Raw genomic sequence first — 21779 nt, forward strand, 5'->3', positions numbered from 1 at the left:
ATCTAACTCCAATTTTAAGCTTAACGATGGAGTCACTTTCACAAGGGTGACAATATTATGACTTCGTAAAAAGAGGACATTTAGGCCGACCTCAGCATACTTAAACAGTGTGCTCGACGTTTTTTTGAATTTAACTTGTAACGGCAAAATAAGGTATAGTAGATAAATAAGTTGTTATTGTCCATTAAGCTTAAAAAATAATTTCTCTTTTTAACAGACTTAAAAAAAATCTGAAATCATTGGTGACTCAAGTCAGTCTCGTTTATAACTAAATAGTAATTCATTATATTACATTATATTATAACTGTATAATAATTAAAAAATGTATCATATACCTTTCTAAGTCAAAGCAATTATTATCAGAGTTACGATCTTTTAAATTGACGTGTTCCTCGAGATGTTTTTAAGGTCCCTGTGAAACCCAGACAAATTCAGTCGTATGTAAAATATCTCTGGACAGCCTGGACAAGATGTGAAAAGAGAACATGTCCAGATACATCTGGACATATGATGATCACACTACTTTCACTCTTGTGTCATATTAAATTCTCATTTTATTTTGACTACGCATTCTTCCATTACAGGATTACAACGACCACATTGCAGAAATATCTGCAAAACTGATAGCTATCATGGATAGTGTATTTGAGAAAGCTTTATCAAAGGTAAGACTTTTGTTGATGTTTTACCTTTGGTGGGCATTGCTCTGAGTGAACATTCAAATTCTCTGAAAGGTGTCTCCAGACATGATTATGATAATAATGATAGCCTAGATTTATATAGCATTACAAGGTGCATTACAGAAACAGAAACCAATTTGTGCCTCTGACCCCTCTGACCACCAGCTTCATTTATGCATGACTCATACTCATTCATAGAAGGCAATGTGGGTCAAGTGCCTTGCCCAAGGACACAACAACAGTGACTGGGAATTGAGTCGCCAACCGTTCAAATATTGGGCGAGCCACTCTACATGACATGATAGATGGACAGTGTTATAGGCCATTTATCATGGGTCCAGGGTTCAGACATAGGACACCCTTTAACTATTGCAGAGACTAAATAGTTAGTTTAGTGTCTGTGTGTAAACTGGTTTTAGTTATCCAAACATGCAAACAGTTGCCTGATAATATATATTTCTTCTCAGTATGAAATGAAGGCTCCCATGCCATCATCCTGCTTACGAAACGTCTGCAAGCAGATGGCCAAGATGCATGAAGCCATCAATGAACTTTTACCAGAACAACAGACACAGGTTAAACTTTCTTTACATGGGAAAATACTCAACTTGTTATAGATATTGGCAGTATACAAATAATCTAAGACAATTTCCTTCACAGATGTTGTTTCTGAGAATCAATACAACTTTTAAAATGCACATGAAGAGTCAGCTGGCTCGACTTGGAGTCATCAATGATGGCGGACCACAGCATGGGTAACTCAACAGACAACACATTTACAATAATGATGACTTTTGAGTATGCTTGATGTTATATATGATACATTTGTGAAGCAGTTTTACAACAGATTGCTGTCTGCTATTAGGGTTTTTTCATTAAACACGGCAGGTTGAGTGCAAAGACAACTGAACCAATCAATTAAATAAACTTCATTTATATTTTCATACATATTAAATGTAGCAAAAAGGGCTTTGCATAAAAAATAATAATACATAATTACATAACAAAAAACAAGATCTAATTAAAAAAGGGTTCCTATTTTTCACTCATCCCATTAATTGGTCTAACACACTCACAGACTTAAAAAGAAATGTATCCAAAAATAAATACATAAAAAGATAAACGATTTTGTCAGAAATAGGTTAATAAGTTAAAGAGAGCCGACTGCATCCCAAAGCCAGCATTGGCTCTAGAAGACTGCAGACATAATGCCTGTCAAACCTGGCGCCACCTCAATGAGATGGAATGATTCCTGCTGCCACTAAAGTATATTTTGTGATATGGTGTGTCAACCTGCTTGTAGTTTATGATAAAAAATTCTCAACTGTGCAATACAACAATGCATTATTTTGTTGTTGCAGAGAGTACTGCGCACAATTATGTCCAACATTCATGGGAAAATAGATTTGTGGTTCTCACACTAAGTCTGTCATTGGACGACCACAGAAAAACACAGCAAAGTTTCCAAGTTTGTCAATTTATTGCTGCATTTAGCATTGCTGGTTTGGTTTAAAAATCTTGGCGTGGTCAAAGCGAGTCACGGAGCAATGTCAGGGTTAGTGCGAGGAAGAATAATCTTTTTGCAAAATTCAACTGACTTGAGACTTTCTTTTAGATATTTAACTTCAAATACATTGCTCAATGATGCTATCTTGGTCTTTTACATTTGTTTCTGAGTATTTTGACCAACATGCCGTTCTGATCAGTGACGTGCCGTGAGCACTAGGGTAGGATAGGCATTGCGTTCCAAATCGAGACAACCAATGTCAACACCAATGGCAATTTCATATGTTTCTGCTGGCAAGAGTTAATTCAATTAAATTCAATTAAATCCAACTTTATTTGTACAGCGCAATTTACAACAAAGTCATCTCAATGCACTTATCAAAATATAAAATTCATAATAAGAAAGAAAAAACCCAACAAGAGCCACATGAACAAGTATTTAGCCATCTAACAAAATCAACATCGTTAAACACCATTAAAGAAACATAAACAATTATTTAATATAGCCTCCATACTCTCCCAACAAGATATATCTCCTGACATGGCAGCGCATCCGCTGTTTGTGTTGAAAACACAGAAACACGGTGAAAATGACAACACCTCGGAACAGCCTCAGTGAGGAGCATCCACAAAGCCAATCCTTCTATTCATTGTGGAAAATACGAACAATTTTCTGACCTTACCTCTGTTGAAGGTCTGGTAACTCCGGTGTTGGTCTCCCATCTTTTAAAAGCTGTCGTTTTTTAGTTTATCATGTCTAGCACTGTCATCCTGACTGTAGCGTTATCCCACCCACTAGCTAGAGAACGTAGCAGCAGCGATCACGTGATATCAATTCACTAATGCACTGTGAACTTAGGTATAGCATTTAGCATAGCACAGTTACGTCCAAAGGCAGCTCTCTACGCTGCCTTTGGACATAAATGGTTGTCATCTTGGGGAACTGACTGTGCATGCGCAAACACATAAAAACACACTGTGGGAACAGAGGCAGAGCAGCAACGTGCCTTTGAGAAGGGGTGTGGCCTCCTCCTGCCTTACAGCGGTTACGAAATAGCGATGTTTAGCGATTTGGGCTATGAAAAGCACAAAATGCTGACACTTTTAAACATATAGGTATTGTAGGCTATCGGAAATTTAAAAATAAATAAATTATAATTATATTATAATTAAAACAAATAATTCACCCTTGGGTAGGCACTGCGTACCTTGCCTACCCTGACTGCATGTCACTGGATCAATTGACCAGTAAATGATACATTTTCAAACATAATGAAGTTTGTATAATAAGGTCCCTACACAAATTAATAAAAAGAGAAAAGTCAATTTAAAGACAATTTAAATAATAGTTTAGAATTTTACGTCTGTTTATGTTTAGCACAAAAGTTTGCATCAGCTTGACTGTTTTTGACTAAAGTCTCATTTTTGAAATAGTGTACTTTTGGTTACAGGTTGGTAGTTGTGGACATGGCATTCTATACAGATAACATCCATGCCCTAAAGAACCTAGAGTTGTTGGACCTTAACATGGCTGAGATCTGGGAGCAGAAAAGGTGATGATGGATTAAGTGTGGTTGTCTGGAACAGATGATGACTGCCGGTAGATTGAATGCTGCACCAGGATTAGAACAGCAACACGTTTGAGCTTTAATTGTGTCAAAGTCACATTACTTTAAACCTCCCTTTGTGTTAAACATCTGTGTGTAAACAACAGCAAAAAGAGGTGGGTCTTATTCGGTGGTGTGGATAGGTGTGCAATTATGATGATTTTCTGTCTCTTATGTTTGATTTTTTAAATTATTTTTTCTAATCCATGAATGACTATTTTGAAGGAATATAGTAACCTCCGTAGCATCTTTATCTATTCTTGGTTATTTGGAACATTTTGAATCAACAAAAACATGGGTTGTGTATGGACTTGTGTATATGACTTTGGCGGAGACTACAAAGAACCAACAGTTTTTATCAGTAAATGGGCTTTTTTCAGCATTCTGTCCTCACTAACATTGTTTTTGTTTTGAAGGCTCAGGTGTGATACTGTTACTTTGTCCTTTCTTTGAGATTTTCTTTTTAGCCCTTGTATTTAGTAAACACGCAATTACAATTACATTATATTGAATTGGACCTGTTTTAATCCTCTGCAATGTAGAATGTCATAACACATCATTATACTTGTCTAATGTCCCAAATAAGTTGCTTTGAGAACTGTTCATGGAAAAAATAAGGTGCTATTGATTTTCTAATGTAATGTTTTTGGATTTAAAAGGATGACTTGTCCAGTCATTCCTAGACTCTAATCAGCCTAATCCACACACAATCAAAGAGATAATACTAATTCAAACAAAACACTCAGACCACTGAAGCATTTAATAAACATTTTCTTTGGTATCTGTTATGCATAAATGTATGCTCTACATGAAGGTGTCCATTGTTATTCATCATTCTGAACACTGGAGCTGATATTGTTTGCCTACATTTGATGAGCTGTCAAATACCACAAATTTAGGGCTTCTAATCTTTTGCTTCCCAAACCACTGTGTACATATACTCATTAAGACCTTCTAAGCTGTTAATAAAAGATGAACGAGCAATTTGTTGTCATTGTGTCTGTTAGTACTGAGAACGTGCAATGGTTTAAAATAAAGATAACTACCTGTCGTAGCACAAGAGAAAGGATTACATTCTCTGTCAGAATTCTTTATTGCAAAATTAAATGATGATTTCCTTTTTGGCTGAAATATACCAAAAACAGTCTATTACACCAGATGCTGAAAAGGCCAGGAGTGGATACAGAATACTGTTCTTTCCATTATCTGCTCTTCAAAAGAGTCCATAGACTGGAATGGTAAAATTTCTAAACCGGCTGCAAAGAACTGAGTGACAAGCTGGAGAAGAAGATGCCGCCAAAAGTCTTGTATACCTTTGTGAAGATGACCAGGCACCATATCTTGTGCAGTAATAAAATCAGTGACAGTGAAAATATTGATGACCCAACAAGTGATTCAGATAATGCAGAAAACGTTGAGACAGCCCATCAAGCTTATCAGCTTATTTGACAAGTGCATCGGATTTATGCCTCGGAAAGTTTAATATATTGACATGTACAATATTTTCCCAATGTAGAAAACTTAAGTATCCTCTTCTGTATCTATATGATCCCCCTTGGTAATGTTATTATAAAAATACTCTGTTAACTTTCACTGCTATGCTGATGATACCCAACTGTATGTATCAATGAAGCCAGGTGAGACAAATCAGCTATCTAAACTTGAGGCCTGTCTAAAGGACATTAGGGCCTGGATGGACCAAAATTTTCTTCTTCTTAACTCAGACAAGACATTGTACTGGGCCCACGACACCTTAGAGAAACCTATGCTAGCCTAACTGCCCTAGATGGCATTACTCTGGCACGAAGCACAACTGTTAGAAACCTTGGGGTTCTATTTGATCAGGATTTATCCTTCAACTCTCACATAAAACAAACTTCAAGAACTGCCTTCTTTCATCTCCGTAACATTGCTAAAATCAGATCTATCCTGTCTCAGGGCGACGCCGAAAAGCTAGTCCATGCTTTTGTTACTTCTCGACTGGATTATTGTAATTCTCTTTTAGCAGGCTGCCCGAGCAAGTCGCTTAAGACACTTCAGCTGGCATAGGTTTCTCTAAGGTGTCGTGGGCCCAGTACAATGACCTCAGTCTTGTCTGAGTTAAGAAGAAGAAAATTTTGGTCCATCCAGGCCCTAATGTCCTTTAGACAGGCCTCAAGTCTAGATAGCTGATTTGTCTCACCTGGCTTCATTGATACATACAGTTGGGTATCATCAGCATAGCAGTGAAAGTTAACAGAGTATTTTCTCATAACATTACCAAGGGGGATCATATAGATACAGAAGAGGATTGGACCTAGCACAGAGCCCTGAGGAACCCCGTAGCTTACTTTAGTGTACACAGAAGACCTATTATTCACGTGTACAAACTGGTACCTATCAGATAGGTAGGACTTAAACCAGTGTAGGGCAGTCCCTGTGATACCAAGTAATTCCTTTAATCTCTCTAGTAGAATATAGTGATCTATAGTGTCAAAAGCTGCACTAAGATCTAATAAAATCAGCACTGAGAGTCATCCTTCATCTGAAGCCCAGAGTAGATCATTAGTTACTTTAACTAAAGCAGTCTCTGTGCTGTGTTGAGCTCTAAAACCTGACTGGAAGTCCTCGAACAGGTTGTTGTTTTGAAGGAAGTCACAGAGCTGAGCCGCCACAACTTTCTCAAGAATCTTTGAAATAAAAGGAAGATTAGATATAGGCCTGTAGTTTGCTAAAGTGCTGGAATCAAGAGTAGGTTTTTTGAGAAGGGGTTTGATTACAGCTACTTTAAAGGACTGTGGCACATAGCCTATTGATAGGGATATATTTATTGTCTCCAACAAAGATGGGCAGACTAGGGGAATAACTTCTTTAAACAGCTTAGTTGGGATCAGATCTGAAAGGCAGGTCGATGGTTTGGAGGATGAAATAATAGAGTTAAGTTCCTGAAGTCCTATATGTGTGAAACAGTTTAGGTTAGGCCTATTTACATTTAGTGGTACAGCAGGCCCAGGTGAAGGCAGGGAGTGGCTAATTTTATCTCTAATCTTATGAATTTTATCGTTAAAAAATGTCATGAAGTCCTCACAGCTGAGGGCTAGAGGAATCATGGGCTCAATAGAGCTCTGACTTTGTGTTAGCCTGGCGACAGTGCTGAAAAGGTACCTCGGATTATTTTTATTTTCTTCAATTAGTGAGGAATAGTATGTAGATCGAGTATGTCGTAAGGCTGTCATGTATTTACTATGGCTTTCTTGCCAGAGTATTCGTGACTCCTCTGTTTTATTGGAGCGCCACATTCTCTCTAATTTACGGGTTGTTTGTTTGAGTGTGCGAGTTTCAGAGCTAAACCACAGAGCTTTCCTCTGACATTTAATAGTTTTTTCCCTCAATGGGGCAATTGAGTCCAAGGTGGATTTTAGTAGACTAGCAGAGCTATCGACAAGCAGATCCAGTTGAGAGGGGTTATAATTAATATCATAGTTATTTATTGGATGGTGCACTGAGTTTAAGGCAGCAGGAATGGCCTCTTTAAATTTAGCCACAGCACTATTGGACAGATTTCTACTCGTAACTATTTTATTGCACAGTGCGAGATCCTCTAGGATAATGTTAAAAGATATTAAAAAGTGATCTGATAGCAGAGGATTTTCAGGGTAGACTTTTAGTTCATTAATATCAAGGCCATATGTTAGAACAAAATCAAGAGTATGATTTAAACGATGAGTAGCTTCATTAATAGTTTGAAAAAAGCCAACTGAGTCTATTAGGGACATAAAGGCTGAGCTCAGGCTATCACTATCTTTGTCAACATGGATATTAAAATCTCCTACTATCAGTATTTTATCAGAACTGAGGACTAAGTTTAATATAAACTCAGAGAATTCTGATAGAAATTCAGAATAAGGGCCTGGAGGACGGTAAATTATCGCAAATAAGACTGGCTGGCAGGTTTTTGATTCGGTATGAGATAAATTTAGAACCAGGCTTTCAAAGGAAGTGTAACTGGCCTTTGGTTTAGGATAGATTAGGAGAGAGGAACGATAAATAGCTGCTACACCACCTCCACGGCCTATGTCTCGTGGCATATGAGTATTTAAATGACTGGGAGGAGTGGCTTCATTTAAACTAACATATTCATCTTGATACAGCCATGTTTCAGTTAAACAGAATAAATCAAAGTTATTTTCTGAGATAAGGTCATTTACTAGTAGAGATTTGGATCTCAGTGATCTAATATTTAATAGAGCACATCTAATGGTTTTATGTTTTGGTGTTTCTAGATTTGAGATTTTAATTTTTTTCAGATTTTTATAATTGATGGCTCTTTTATTTGATTTTATGTTAAAATCATTGTGAAATTTGGGTCGGGGGACAGACACCGTCTCCATAAAATAATATTCATCACCATCACAACAGTTGTCATGGCGATGAACACAGCTATCATAATAGCAATGGGAGGGAAACTGTCCTAAGGCAAGCGCAGAGGGGCGTGGAGGACTCCCCCTCTGTAACATGGTCTCATTCATGAGATGTCATAACAGTGACTGTGCCATGTTTTCTGATAGTAGAGATGCTCCCTCCAAAGTAGGGTGGATTCCATCTCTTCCTATCAGGTTCGGTTTTCCCCAGAAGGATCTCCAATTATCAATGAAGCCCACCTTGTTTTCTGGACACCACCTCGATAGCCAGCGGTTAAATGATGACATGCGGCTATACATGTCATCACTGGTCAGATTTGGTAAAGGACCAGAGAAAATTACGGAGTCCGACATTGTTTTAGCATAAGCACAAACTGATTCAATGTTCACTTTGGTTGCTTCCGACTGACGACGTCGGGAGTCATTAGTGCCGACATGGAGGACTATCCTATCAAACTTACGATTACTCTTTGCCAGCAACTTTAGATTTGATTCTATGTCGCCCGCTCTGGCCCCTGGGATGCACCTCACAATGCCCGCTGACTTCGCTAGCTTCACGTTTCTCACTATGGAGTCGCCAATTATCAGAGTTTGTTCCCCGGTGAGTGTGTTGTCCTCACGGAGGGGGGAGAACCTGTTTGAGACGTGAACATGGTGGTGTCCCGAGCGGCTTTTTGACCTTCGACTATGCTTACCACGGACAGTAACCCACTCATTGCTGGCCGGGGGGGAGGCTAAGCTAGAGCTAGCACGGTCCGCACCGGCTAGGTCCTGCTTGCTAGCTTCGGTTTTGGTATCAGGGGTGCGGAACCGCTTCTCCAGATTGTTGATCCTCGCCTCCATATCTAACAGTACGCTACACTTTATGCAACTACCATTGTCCCTAAAGGAGGACGAGGAGTAACTAAACATCTGACACACCGGGCAGGAGAGCGGAGATGAGGAGAGAGAAGCCATAGGTGCTAAATTTAAGCTAAGCTAAGCTAAGGACAAAGGGAAGTTTAAAGGAGATTGCACTGCCTATAAGAGGCGAGATTGCTTTTTACTTAACCTTCGTACGTTAAACTGTACGGTAAAAAATTAAAACAAGTGTTTTCAAGGCTAAAATATCAATGACAACAAGTTTGATTAGAGTTAGCAGAACACAGTAGTAGAGCGCTGCAAGCAGCGGTAGAGTGTAAACAGGAAATGATCGATACGTCACCAGCCACAACCCAACAACAGCCTAGTTTAACTGGGAAAATGTTTGGATATAGGGGGAAACACACAAAATGTTTAATCAGGAATGGGAATAGAAATTGTAAATCAGGAAATGAAAATGTTAATAATATATGAAATAAAAAATATTAATCATGTATTAAATGAACATGTTAATAATTTTTTGGGAAACAAAATACTTAGAATAATGCTAAAAAAATAAAATGCAACAGTGAATTTATAATACTGTCTTTGATGTTTGCGCAAGATCCTGGTCGGATATTTTATATTATATTATATTATGTTATATTTACTTTCCAGGACAAGTTCAAAGGTGGCGGTGTTAAAATATTCTAATTCTAACTGACTAAATGGACTGGAACACCCAAACATGGACACTTGAAGGACAAACATGGATGGTGAACCCCCAACAATGTCATCATGAACGGTGCTATCGAGCAAAAGATCGTCACCAAATGTTGACACCCTAAAAAAAACAACAGTTCAATACATACAACATATGTATCCCACACGTTTGTGGTACTTGGAATTTGCAATACAACCTACACTATTGATGAATATTCTGTATTCTACAATAGATATTTTTAACAACACATATTGCTGTGATTTAGTAATATTGTCTTTGTAGTTTTTTTGACAGCATGTAGTGCTTACATTGGGACCTCAGGTGTTTTCTATTTTCCGGGTTATTTTTAATTTATTTCTGAGGTCTAATTGTAAGCACTTTTATATAGCTATACTGTACATAAATGTCCTATGCAGTTTGATGACTCTTCAAGCATTAACAATCAACTAAAATATAGATGATTAAACATTTAGACAAGGAATTCAAAACTGGTATGTACAAGACTGAATAAAATGATACTAAGATAATAATTTATCTTCTAATTAATCTGGAGGGCCCTTATGGGTGGTCACTTAGGGCAGAGGTGCCGAAGGAGAATTTTCCCATCTTGATTGTTTGATGGATATATTATACTAAGAAAGATAGTTGCCATTGGTGGGTTTTTTGCTCCTTTCTTCTACAAATGTACAGGACTGATAAGATTGAATATGGTCATAAGGGTTGCATTAATTTCAGCCATTTAACGTAATAATTTCATCATTCCAGTGTCGAATGGGGGATACATGCATTGGCAAAGCTCTAAGTGTTATTTGTAACACATTACTGCCCAACACTGGCCATGAGAAGACTGATTGGCAATGAGAGACTTTACTGACAAATGACCACTGATGCCTTAATGCCAACCCAAGGCGGTACAGAGTCTGAAAATGAATACAACTCCCTGTCAGTGTTAAACAATAAAAATAATAACAATGGATTGACTGTTTAAAATAATCCATTGATCAAGTTGGTAGCTTGTTGTTTTAAACTGGTTTTTAATGTTATAAATGTGAAACTCAAATTGTAAAGGATTGAACTAAATAAAAAATATTGGTATGTTAATTCCAATTGTAGAGAGGTTACAAATAAAACCCTCAATGTTGCTTGCACTTAATGTTGAACAGACTTTATTTTCATTTTTCATATACAATGTATGGCAGTATACAGCTTCATACAAACCATCATTTAAGCATGATTAGTATTTATTTTTTAATCATTCATTGCTAAAATATACATTGGCCTTATAGACTAAAATAATTGTTAAAATTAAACAAATCAGACATAATTGTACATACTAACAACTATGACACAATAATCAGCAACTGCTATATAATTTCCAGTTTTTATTCCAATTACAGTTTGTTTTTTTTATTGCTAACAAGCATTGGTTGAAACTGATGTCACTTTTCATTGCTTTCACTAAAGATTTAGTGGTGATGAAACGTGTGCAAATATCACTCCACGTGCTAATGAGTATGAAGGGCAGGGAATCAGGTGTATGCTGCCGTTGCGCTTCCAAATGCACTCTCATTTCATTTAGCACATTTCCCTCTGATGAATATGCATAGTAGGCAGATCTCCCGGGGGGAGCAAAAATATGGGAGGAGTAAATGCAAATAAATTAATACAGGGGGCGCAATGCGATTCATGAAATCTGGAACTGTTTGCGGTGATAGTTTTAGTCCTAGAAAATATCACGATTGAGAAGGAGGTGCAAACACACACGCAGAGCTGCAGTAAATGTGGACAGAAAACACAGCAGAGATGGATATATGGATATGACCATGGATCAATGTAGCTTCGGACTCACTGCTTCACTGATCTCCTTCTGTCCATGTTTTGACCGTCAAAGTCTTGTGTCGAATTGATGTCAGGTCAGAATTAGCAGATCAGATGTGTAATTTATGCATGAGAAAGAGAGGAAGAAGAGGAAGCTATGCTCTGATGAAATTAGGGTGACAGTGATTGACCATGTGCTAAATCATGGACTCTCTCTAACCCCCAATTTCCACTGGATGCAGGTCAGCTGCGTTACGTCTCTGCTACGCCACTGGAGCTGATAGGTTTCAACTTTAGTCTATGTGTTAATTTTCACCGGATCCGGTGCGTTGCAAATCTGCTCCGTCCCAGCTACGACAGTCCGGAGCCCTCCGGCGGGGATACGTAGGACTTCAATTTCTGGCGGATGCCGGAGCACGATGCAACAATTCAGCACATGCAAATGCAGTGAAACATTAAAACATCCGGTTACCTTTCAAAATAAAACGCTTCAGATCATATTTCATCATATTACTTCTTCTTTGTTAGCTGTTGGCTGTCGCTAAAAAATGCGGCAAGGACAACAACAACAAAAGGTAAACTTTATATTTTAATACCTTAAAACATGTAACAAACAAAAATGCTGTGAAACTAAATAATGTAATATATATGTATGTCTGAAAAGTGTTAATGTGTTTCCCTGTCACCCCTTTATTGTTATTTATTTATCTTTATTAATTTATGTTTCCCCTCCTTTCTCACTCTTTTCTCTATCTTTTTTCTAATTATATATGTCATCCAATCTATTTCCCTGGCTTTATTGCCACATGCATGTCTGTATCTGTACCTGTTTGTGAATATTGCTGCACTTTGATATTGTATATGTCCGTGTACTTCACTATTTAAAAAAAAAAAAAAGCATAATCGTAATTATATATCGTAATAGTCGATAGCAAAACCGTGGCTCAGTTGGTAGAGGGGTCGTCTTCTGATCAAGAGGTTGGGGGTTCTATCCCAATCTTTACCTATACCAGTTGAAGTGATAAAACTGAACCCTAAGTTGCTCCCAGTGGTTGACCAGCACCTTGCATGGCAGTTCAGTCCCCAATTCAGTGTAGGCATAAAAAGCGCTATATAAGTCCATTTACTTGTGCAAAAGCACAAATGTTCTACTGTAAATTGTTTCAATCATCTAGCTGTAATATATCACTGCATATACAAAAATTTAGATCAATCAAAATGCATTGGATCTTGTTTTATAATTAAATACTGATTTAGCTGACAAGAATCATTCAAGATTGAAAGATAAGATGTATTATGTTAGTGTTTTGTAGTTCAGTGTGCTCAGAGTGACACTGTGTTTCTATAGTGAGTTCATTTGCTAGTGTTGTGGTTAAATGAGACAAACTGTAATGCTACACATAATTTGTGTTTAGATTATGCCCTTCTCAGTAAAAGTTATTCCGTATCGGCGAGTTTATAAATGTAGTCATTCTGAAAAAAGTGGACGTCCACATCAAAAAGACATTTTGTGTCCTTGTAATTTGGTGAAAAAACTCTTGGTTCGTAGAGTAATCATGCTAACAAGTGTAATGTGCCTGTGACCCATTTGTCCTGAAAACCACTCATTCGGGATTTTCAAGCAGTGTCCCTGCCCCAGATATCAATATCATCAGAGATCAGTCTTTTTAAGAGTCACCGACAGGGACAAATCTTAGTCTCCTTTTGACATGGTAGTATAAAAATATCACATAATTAGTTTGGTCATAACTGATTTATTGGTTATGGTTTAGGGATAGCTTTGAAAGAGGTGGAAGTGTTGAGGCAACTATCGCCAAATGACACACAAACACAGATATAATGTGGTTTTGGTCTTTAAAGCCAGGGGCAGCTATTCATCTTTGAATCAATTTGGTCATTTTGGCAAGCTTGATACAATAACTAGGTCAAGAAATCAAGTGCTGCGTCACGCTCCTCCATCAACTCGGCTGCTGTTGCATTCATCTTGGCACGGGAGAAGTCATTAGTTGACATTCCATCCACCACTTTCCATCTCTTGTTCTGTGAAAGAGTATTAAAAAAAAAAAGGTCAAGCTCATGGTGCTCTTACTCTCTTATAATGTAACCAGCTATGCTGTGACCCAATACTGGTATGAAAAAGTGGATTATTGGACTATTTTCAAATCTCACTATGCAACTGTTGGAAAGCTACAGTGCCATCAGAAAGAATTCACGCCTGTTAACCAATCCATTTGTCCATTTTCTGACCCGCTTGCTCCTTTTTCAGGATTGCGGGGCCCTTTTTATACAACAACATAGTATTTGAGGTTTATTTTCCCAAACTTGCCAGTTTTCCGGAGTTTTAGCCCTTTGAAAAGTCACTTTCATGACGCTTCTAAAAACAGGCTGTTTTTGGGGTCTTAATGCATATGCATGAGTCTGCAGATGCAAACTCCACACCACAGCTGAGATGTAGGGCGCTTTGAGACTGCTTCAGTGTGGTGATAAAGCGCGATATAAAATCAAGTCCATTTACCATTTACCATAGTGATTTTTTTTGCTATACACACACTCTTGTTATTGTTTTCAGCCAAAAAACTGCACATTACAATAAAACACATGGCTGTTTATTGTGATTGTGAGTACGACAAACGCTGCTTCAGGGTGTGTGCGGCAGCAGCAGAGTCATCTGCTTCAAACATTCACCAAAGTGTTAAGCTGCTAAGTCACTTTCTTGTCATCCTCACCTCTTAAAGCTGATATCCGTAGTTTCTGAGAAATCTATGTTTATGTATGATTCTTTTGAAAAGCAAAAAAATACCTAACTATTCTTTTACTATGGTCTACTGCCGGTGGTCATTCATATACATTGATGTATATACTGTAAGTCACCCCTTCGTCCAATAGACCCTTATACAATTGGAAACGATCGCCGACTGCGCCCAGCCAAAAGGCTTTGACTACGTGAGACTGTCAATCAAAGTGAATGCAGAACTGTGCACAACAGCAAACAGGTAAATATGATTTTGGTTCATACCTGACCCATAAACCTACAGTATATCAATGCGACCCGATGCAACCTTGTTATGTTCCACGATGCGCATGCAAAAAAGTAGAGGCGTGGCTTCTGGTAGATTGGGAGAGGCACAGGGAGGAAGTGAGGCTGTTTAGGGCAGGACATCGAGACGTTTCTCAGCTTTAAATGTATGTAGTTTTATTTATATGACAATAAAGTATAACGTATATTCAATATTAAACCGCAGTGTTTTTTTTTTTTTTTTTTACCTTTGAGGTAGTTTGAGAGGGCGGAGCTCACATTTTTATGTAGGATAGGAGGAGCGAGTATTGTCAGGTGGAGGAGGTTCCACCTTATGATGTATTATTGGGGGAAAAATCCAAATTACCCATTTAGAGCTGACTTTTTACAAAATGTGGAACAATAAGGGAGGGAGGAAACAGACCTTTTTTAACTTTGGTCCTCTGAATGAGGCTAAAGGAATGTATATCACTGAAGCAGAACCATTCTAAAAAAAATTTTTTATAATATTTTCCCTTTAAAAATTAAAAAAACTGACCATACAATACAATTATGTATTCACACACTTTGCTATCTATAGGAGAACTAATGAAGAGATGTCCACATGGTAAAACTTAATCCACAATGGGAATTAATGAAAAACTCGTTTGTCAAACAAACTTTTTACAAGCCATAAAGATGTCAAAAAAGGAACAGTGACCAGGGGTGAGGGCCCCCCACAGCTTCTCAAAGCTGCTCTCCCAGAGATCTTCTGGAATGTGATGCCTTGTCATTTCATCTTTCCAACCCCCAACGGCACACGGAACAGTTAACACGTCTTCTCTCCAACTCCTCTGACTGTTAACTCACAGGTAAGGTCATTACCTGGCCTATGGAAAGCAGAAATACGACACCCCAGGAGACAATCTTTTAAGACTCAACTTGAAACTGAACATTCTATTGATGTTCGTGATCGTTGAAATTAAAAGCAAGTAATTTCATCTTTTGTTTCCTAGAAACATTCCTGTTATATATTGATTTAGACTACCCAATCCAAATGTAATATTTTCCAGGAGGACATTTTCAGATTCAATCACGCATTTGTTTATCTACCAAAGTGTCCTCTAGGTGGCTCTAACAAGTCCCAAACAAACTACACCTTAAATTTTTCACCAAACTTTTCCGTCCTGCCAATTTTCACAAATTGCACCTCCGGAAAGTAAAGTGGCGGTAGCATAATAATATTATTAAGAAGAAGAAGAAGAAGAAGGTGAGTGGCGTTGTGAGTCTGGTAGCCCAGCCTAAAAATGGCCATACCTGTGCGAAGTTAGAATTCCAAATATTGAAACTGAAGTGGAAATATTTATAGGCACAGTGGCCCCCAAGTTGCACAAACCCTGGAGGGTTATAAACAGTGAGGATGAAGTACCCTTTGCCACAAAAAACTGTTGAGATGGGTTGTTGGCAGCACAAAGGATAATTGTCATGACACACCAAATGCAAATTGTCATTTTTATGTAATCGCACTTCAGTTTACACTTCGGAAAATCTCTTAGAGAAACAATATGAACATGACTTTAAAGACTACAATACAGAGGAGTGAGAAGAACACTCTCAAGAGGATATAGAATTCCTGCAGATCATGGAAAAGTCAATAACGTTTTAAAAATGGGCACTACAGTATCTACCGAACAACAGATGTGTTGCACAACAGTGTCTTTCTGGTCTTAAAAGGAGAATGGAAAAGAGCAACTTGTTATTTGAAGAATACGCTGCATTCATGGAAGAAGTACTGAACAATGGCTTTGCAGAGAAAGTTACGGAAAATGAACTAAAACATCAGAAAGGAATGTCTATTACATTCCACATCATCATCTATATTACCCTCATAAAGGCAAGTTGCAAGTTGTGTTTGATTGCGGTGCAAAGTTTCAAAGTACTTCTTTGAATGACAAACTTCTCCAAGGTCCAAACCTCCCAAGTTCTTTAGTTGGGGTGTTATTATGATTCATGAAGGAACCACTATCATTTATGGCATTATAGCACACTTTTAGCTTTATTGTGTTAGTACGTTTTAACTTGTTTTGATTAATAAATGTTTATACTTTGAGAAGTTGTCTGTGGTTTATGAAAATATTACAATCATAAGGTTTGTTATATGGAGAGTAGACAGTCTTGACAAGGATTCACAACCCTGGATGACAAGGTATTAATAACTAATTAAGTGATCTGAAACACTTTAACTCTATTTCAGATGGCACCTCTTGGCAAATTACTGCAATATTAATAATAATTAATATTATAATTCTTATCACTCCTTGTCCAAGTTCATCCTCCTACACATTGTATGCCATAAAGGTAGGTTTCATATCACACAGTGGATTAGCAATAACCAAACAGCCCATAGTGCTTAGAAAATGACAACTTTGTCTTTTCAATGGACACGAAAACAGGAATTAAACCTTTAACCCGATGTGAGATTTTGTCGGTGATCGCTTCAGTCTATGATCCACTTGGCCTTTCTGGCACCAGCAACACTTCGGGCCAAACTCCTGTCACAGGAACTCTGTAAATTAAATCATGCATGGGATGAAGAAATCCCTCAAGAGTTAAAGCAAAAAGTGATGAATTGTTTAAAAGAATTGGAAGACTTTTCAACATTTCAAGCAAACGGATGCATAAACCTCCGTAGTTTGAACCACCGATCAATGCTGAACTTCACCATTTTGCAGACGCTATGGCACAGTCACATACCTCAGACTAGAAATCATTCAGAAAGCATCAAGTCCCCAACAGTGGCATTACATTCCAACTAAAGAAAATCTGGCATTTCACTTCATAAACTTTTGAACACACAAATATGGCTTACAGGTGCAAGTCTTCTGTGGAGTGTAAAGAAGGCATGGCAAAACAACAAAATACATTTTGAAGGAAATTCAGAAATCCATGACCCAGAAATAAAACTTGAAATCTTCACTTGTGCCACACAAATGGATAATAATCCAATTAACAATCTAATCAACCATTTCTCAGACTGGAAAAAGTTAAAAATCGCAGTTGCTTGGATTTTAAAGATAAAACAAACTGTACAAGAAATGAGTCAAAACACGAAAAAATCTCTCGCAAAACAATAATCAATCCTGAACAAGAGCTACAAAAGATAAACAACATCAAAGGGAACAAACCAATCAACTATAGATCTGGCACAAGCAGAACATTAAATTGTACAATTTGTCCAGGAACAAAGATTTCCAAATGAAATTAATGCTCTGTCAAACAAAAAAGATATCAAAGGAAATAGTCACATTTAGAGATTAAATCCAGTCCTTCAGAATGGACTGCTGCTTGCTGGTGGTCCACTTTCAAACACAGCAATGCCAACTGAAATAAAACGTCAAATAATTTTGTCAAAGGATCAACATGCGTCATGTCTGATCATCAAAGATATTCACTAAACATAAGACGTTCTAAAAAAAAATCAAGTCATTCAAAATTCAGAGAAAAATACTGGATAACTCATGCAAATGCAGCTACTAGAAAATTGTGTGTTCTGCAAAAAATACAAAGGAAAGCTGTGTCAACAAATCTTCCGCATGAAAACCACTTTACATTTGCTTCCATTTAAAAATGTGGGAGTCAACTATTTTGGACCCATCATGGTCAAGCATGGACGTTCATCCATAAATCTTTATGGACTTATATTTTCATGTATGATAAGCCGAGCAGTCCACATTGAGTGTGCGCATTCACTAGACGCAGACTAGCGTGTCAGTGCAAGCTGACGTTTCATATGCAGGGGAGGGCCAGTTTCACACTTCAGATCAGACAATGGTACACATTTTACAGCAGCTGAAAAGGAATTAAAAAAAACAATAACGGATTTGAGCCATGACAAAATTGAAATAATACCAATGTATGATAAGATCAAATGGACATTCAATCCACCATCTTCTTCACACCATGGAGGGGTTTGGGAAAGTATGATGAAGTTGGTGCGAAAGGTATTATGCTCAGTTCTCCATCAGCAAACTCTAATGGACAAAACTCTTTGCACTGCTCTATGCGAAGCTGAGGCCACTTTTAATGACAGGCCCATGACTAAGGCATCTGAAGATCCAAATTTTCTGGAACCATTAACTCCCAACTGTCTACTCACACTCAAACACCAATCAACCCTCCCTCCTGGTATATTTCATCAATGACCTACACGTTTGAATTGATTGAATTATTGATTACACATACAGTATGTTGTTATTACCTCTGCAATTTCTGTTTTAGTTATCATTGTTGTTATATCACTCATATAATGGATATTATTTATTTTGTGACCTCCCACAACACCCCTCTAACTACAGGAACAATATATCCCCTGCTTGTCATTACCCCTCTTTGGTATCACAAGAGAACAAACAAATGGCGGGGGGGGGTCCTTTGATGCCCAAAGTGCCCTTTTGTCGAAGAGATTTTTTTTTTGTAAGCATGTGTGTGCGTGTGTATGTGTGTGAAAGTTCATCTGTGTGGCCCAAAATGATAATAACTAAAACAAAATAATAATAATAATAATTTAGATCTACCTTGGTCGGTCACATGGTCCACAATGTGCCCTCACTCTGCCTTCACTGCCCTGACGTGCCCAGACCATAGACATGCCCTGCTGCTCATCGCTAAACTGCTGGGGGATATTGCAAAAACGTCAGATAAATACACCCAGGATAAAGGAGAATGTGTGGTTAGGCAAAGTCTGGTCGCCGCTATTTTGAATAATTTGGTTGCACGTTTCCTGGGGCAGGATAAAGACACAAGGGTCCGTCTGCCCTCTCACTTTCATTGCTCAAATTTTGTCTTTTTATAAGTTCTTTTTGTCTTTATATATAAAAATTTTAAAACCAAAAGTCAACGGACAAATTAAATGACTATTTTTAATATTTGGGTGAAGAAACATGTATAAGAACCATGGACATGGATAACTTTATACTGGTTGTTAAAACCTGCTCTGCAGCAGGTTAGCTGTAGAGGCTAAATCACCATGGTTACTGGTTAGCTGTAGAGGCTAAATCACCATGGTTACTGGTCCTGGATAAATTTGGCCGGCTTTCGTTCAACCGACTTTGGGATAAGTTTACCAAGGATAGCTGATTATTCCAGGCTTTATCACCTATCCTGGTTTTGTAAAGTACCCCCCAGGAGACGTCCACTGCTAGTCTCGTGAACTTTTACTAAGGTTAGAAAACAAAAATAAAGCTGTGAAAATAAAATGAAGAGGTGTCGGAATTACTTTTTGTCCTCTAAATTGATTAAAACTGAAAAGAAGAATTCCAGGATGAGTAGCCACAGTTAAACAATCCAGTGTCTAATAGTGATCTAAATTCAACTTAATACATTATCTACTTCATATGTCCTAAATTAACGCACAGCTTGAATTATGGCTTTGTGGATATATGTCATATCTTCACCCCTCCTTTATTTAACTAGGTATGTTTTTGTATGGTGTTTCAAATTTGTGCTCAGTGTGCCCAGTTTTACTGTGTCCCTACAAAGGTCTCTGCAAGGCCCTGAAAGACACACTTTGCTTTCTCCAAGAATTAACAATGAAACATTCTAAAAGCGAATACAAATTTTCTGATAAAAGTTTGAAATGTAGTTTTTCTACTCTGTCAATAACAGTATTTACAGGAAACGAGGAAACCCTTAGAATAATTATTTTACAGTTAAAATGTTCTTAATGAATATATATATCTCATTAACATTGCATCAAGGATATCATGTTTGGCATCAGAATAACCGGGAAAATATGATCTCTGCTTTCATCTTGTTTTGGAGGTTATAATCTAACTGTGTTCTGATTATTTACATATTTCTCTTTCCAAAAAGTTTCCAGTCAAACTCATAAGAACACACCCACATGACAACCAACAACCCATGATCCAACCAAAGCAATCTGATTGGCTCCTGAAAACACGTCGACCAATAGGTATGCTTAAACCACGATAAAACCAAAGCGCAAAATTCAAATCATTGGATTTTTGTGGTGCGGGTCACTACAGCCCCACCACAGTGTACATCACAGAATTTTCTTTATTAGATTTTCACTTAAACTTGCGTGCTCCAGAAGAAGACCTCTGGTTCTAACTGCTGCTGAACTGAACATAGAACCAGCCGAGCTGTGAAGAACGCCAGTAGAAAAAGCCTGCGTGAACTGAACACTGAGAATCATCACAGGAGGGCAAAGCAAGCTGAAACTGAGATAAGTCCACGCCAAGTCAGCTTTCGATCCATGGTGAAGACCCCAAGAACCAAACCTGCACTCGCTGACCAGCCAGGCCTTTTGTGAGTGCTGCAATTGGTGCTGTGCTGTTATGATGCACCGTGTATGTGAGTGACGTCATCGGTATGCATTCGGTGTTACCGGAAGTGTTGTGTGAGAGTTAAATAAATGGAGGCGTCCGTCCTGGTGCTCCAAGAGCACAAGTTCTGTGTTCTTGTCTACAACAGCAAGTTAGAGCCCCTATAACTCGGAAATTACATTGGTGGCAGCGGTAACTGAAGAATGTGCTGGTTTTGACTGTTTATTTTGTGGACAATTACTGGACTTTCTAGCCTGACTTTTTTTTTCTGGCTAGCAGTGCTCGTGTTTGCCCAGGTAACAACACGTTTTTGACGCGGAAGCCCGAAACGGTGGACTGTGACATGGATGAGGATTATTCCAAACCTGCTGCTTCATGGGCTGCTGACTTGAGTGGTGTTAAAGTGGAGCTCCCGCTGCCATTTCGTGGGGACGGCCAGAAGTCATTAAGCATGTGGATTAAGCAGTTTGAAGGCGCAGTGCGTGCCCAGAGGGGACATGCAGGCCGCGGTGCTTTTCATGCTACTTTGGTGAATCTTCTGCCAACAAAACTGGATGGAGCAGCTTTTCTTTTGTAGGATAGCTTTCCCCTGAATGTACAGTGTGACTTTGAACAGATGAAAGAGAGATTAAAGGAGGCTTTTGGACAGAAGTTCCTGTTATACTTTCAGACGTGTGTATCTGCAAGACCACGCCAGGTGGATGAAAGCTTGGAGGTTTATGCTGCTGACATCTCCAGGCTCGTGGCAGAGGCATTTCCAAACTATGACAAAGCTGCACGGGATGGTGAGAAATTCAGGCGTTTTCTTGCTGGTCTTGATCCTGCTCTCCAAGGAGTGACTGAAATGGAGGAGTCACTGATAATA

At 38.2% G+C, this 21779-nt stretch overlaps 2 protein-coding genes across 6 annotated transcripts in view; one reads left to right on the forward strand and one right to left on the reverse strand.

The window, feature by feature from the left end:
- Window positions 1-4777, forward strand: part of vps54 (VPS54 subunit of GARP complex) — an 81767-nt gene extending 76990 nt beyond the window's left edge. For 2 of the 3 annotated variants that reach the window (XM_028443941.1, XM_028443950.1), the window contains 4 exons: window positions 585-665; window positions 1148-1255; window positions 1341-1435; window positions 3638-4777. In XM_028443941.1, coding sequence (XP_028299742.1) covers window positions 585-665; window positions 1148-1255; window positions 1341-1435; window positions 3638-3743 — 390 coding nt within the window. In that variant the 3' untranslated portion in view covers window positions 3744-4777. The remainder of the gene's footprint in view (window positions 1-584; window positions 666-1147; window positions 1256-1340; window positions 1436-3637) is intronic. The other variant, XM_028443960.1, reaches the window with a different exon arrangement.
- Window positions 4778-12613: 7836 nt separating this feature from the next.
- The window catches only part of LOC114462582 (malate dehydrogenase, cytoplasmic-like), a 174569-nt gene continuing 165403 nt past the window's right edge, over window positions 12614-21779 (reverse strand). For all 3 annotated transcript variants that reach the window (XM_028445536.1, XM_028445518.1, XM_028445527.1), the window contains exon 7: window positions 12614-13615. In XM_028445536.1, the coding sequence (XP_028301337.1) occupies window positions 13496-13615 (120 nt within the window). In that variant the 3' untranslated portion in view covers window positions 12614-13495. The remainder of the gene's footprint in view (window positions 13616-21779) is intronic.

Source organism: Gouania willdenowi, chromosome 1, assembly GCF_900634775.1.
Source record: "Gouania willdenowi chromosome 1, fGouWil2.1, whole genome shotgun sequence".
In the NCBI taxonomy this organism is placed as follows: domain Eukaryota; kingdom Metazoa; phylum Chordata; class Actinopteri; order Blenniiformes; family Gobiesocidae; genus Gouania; species Gouania willdenowi.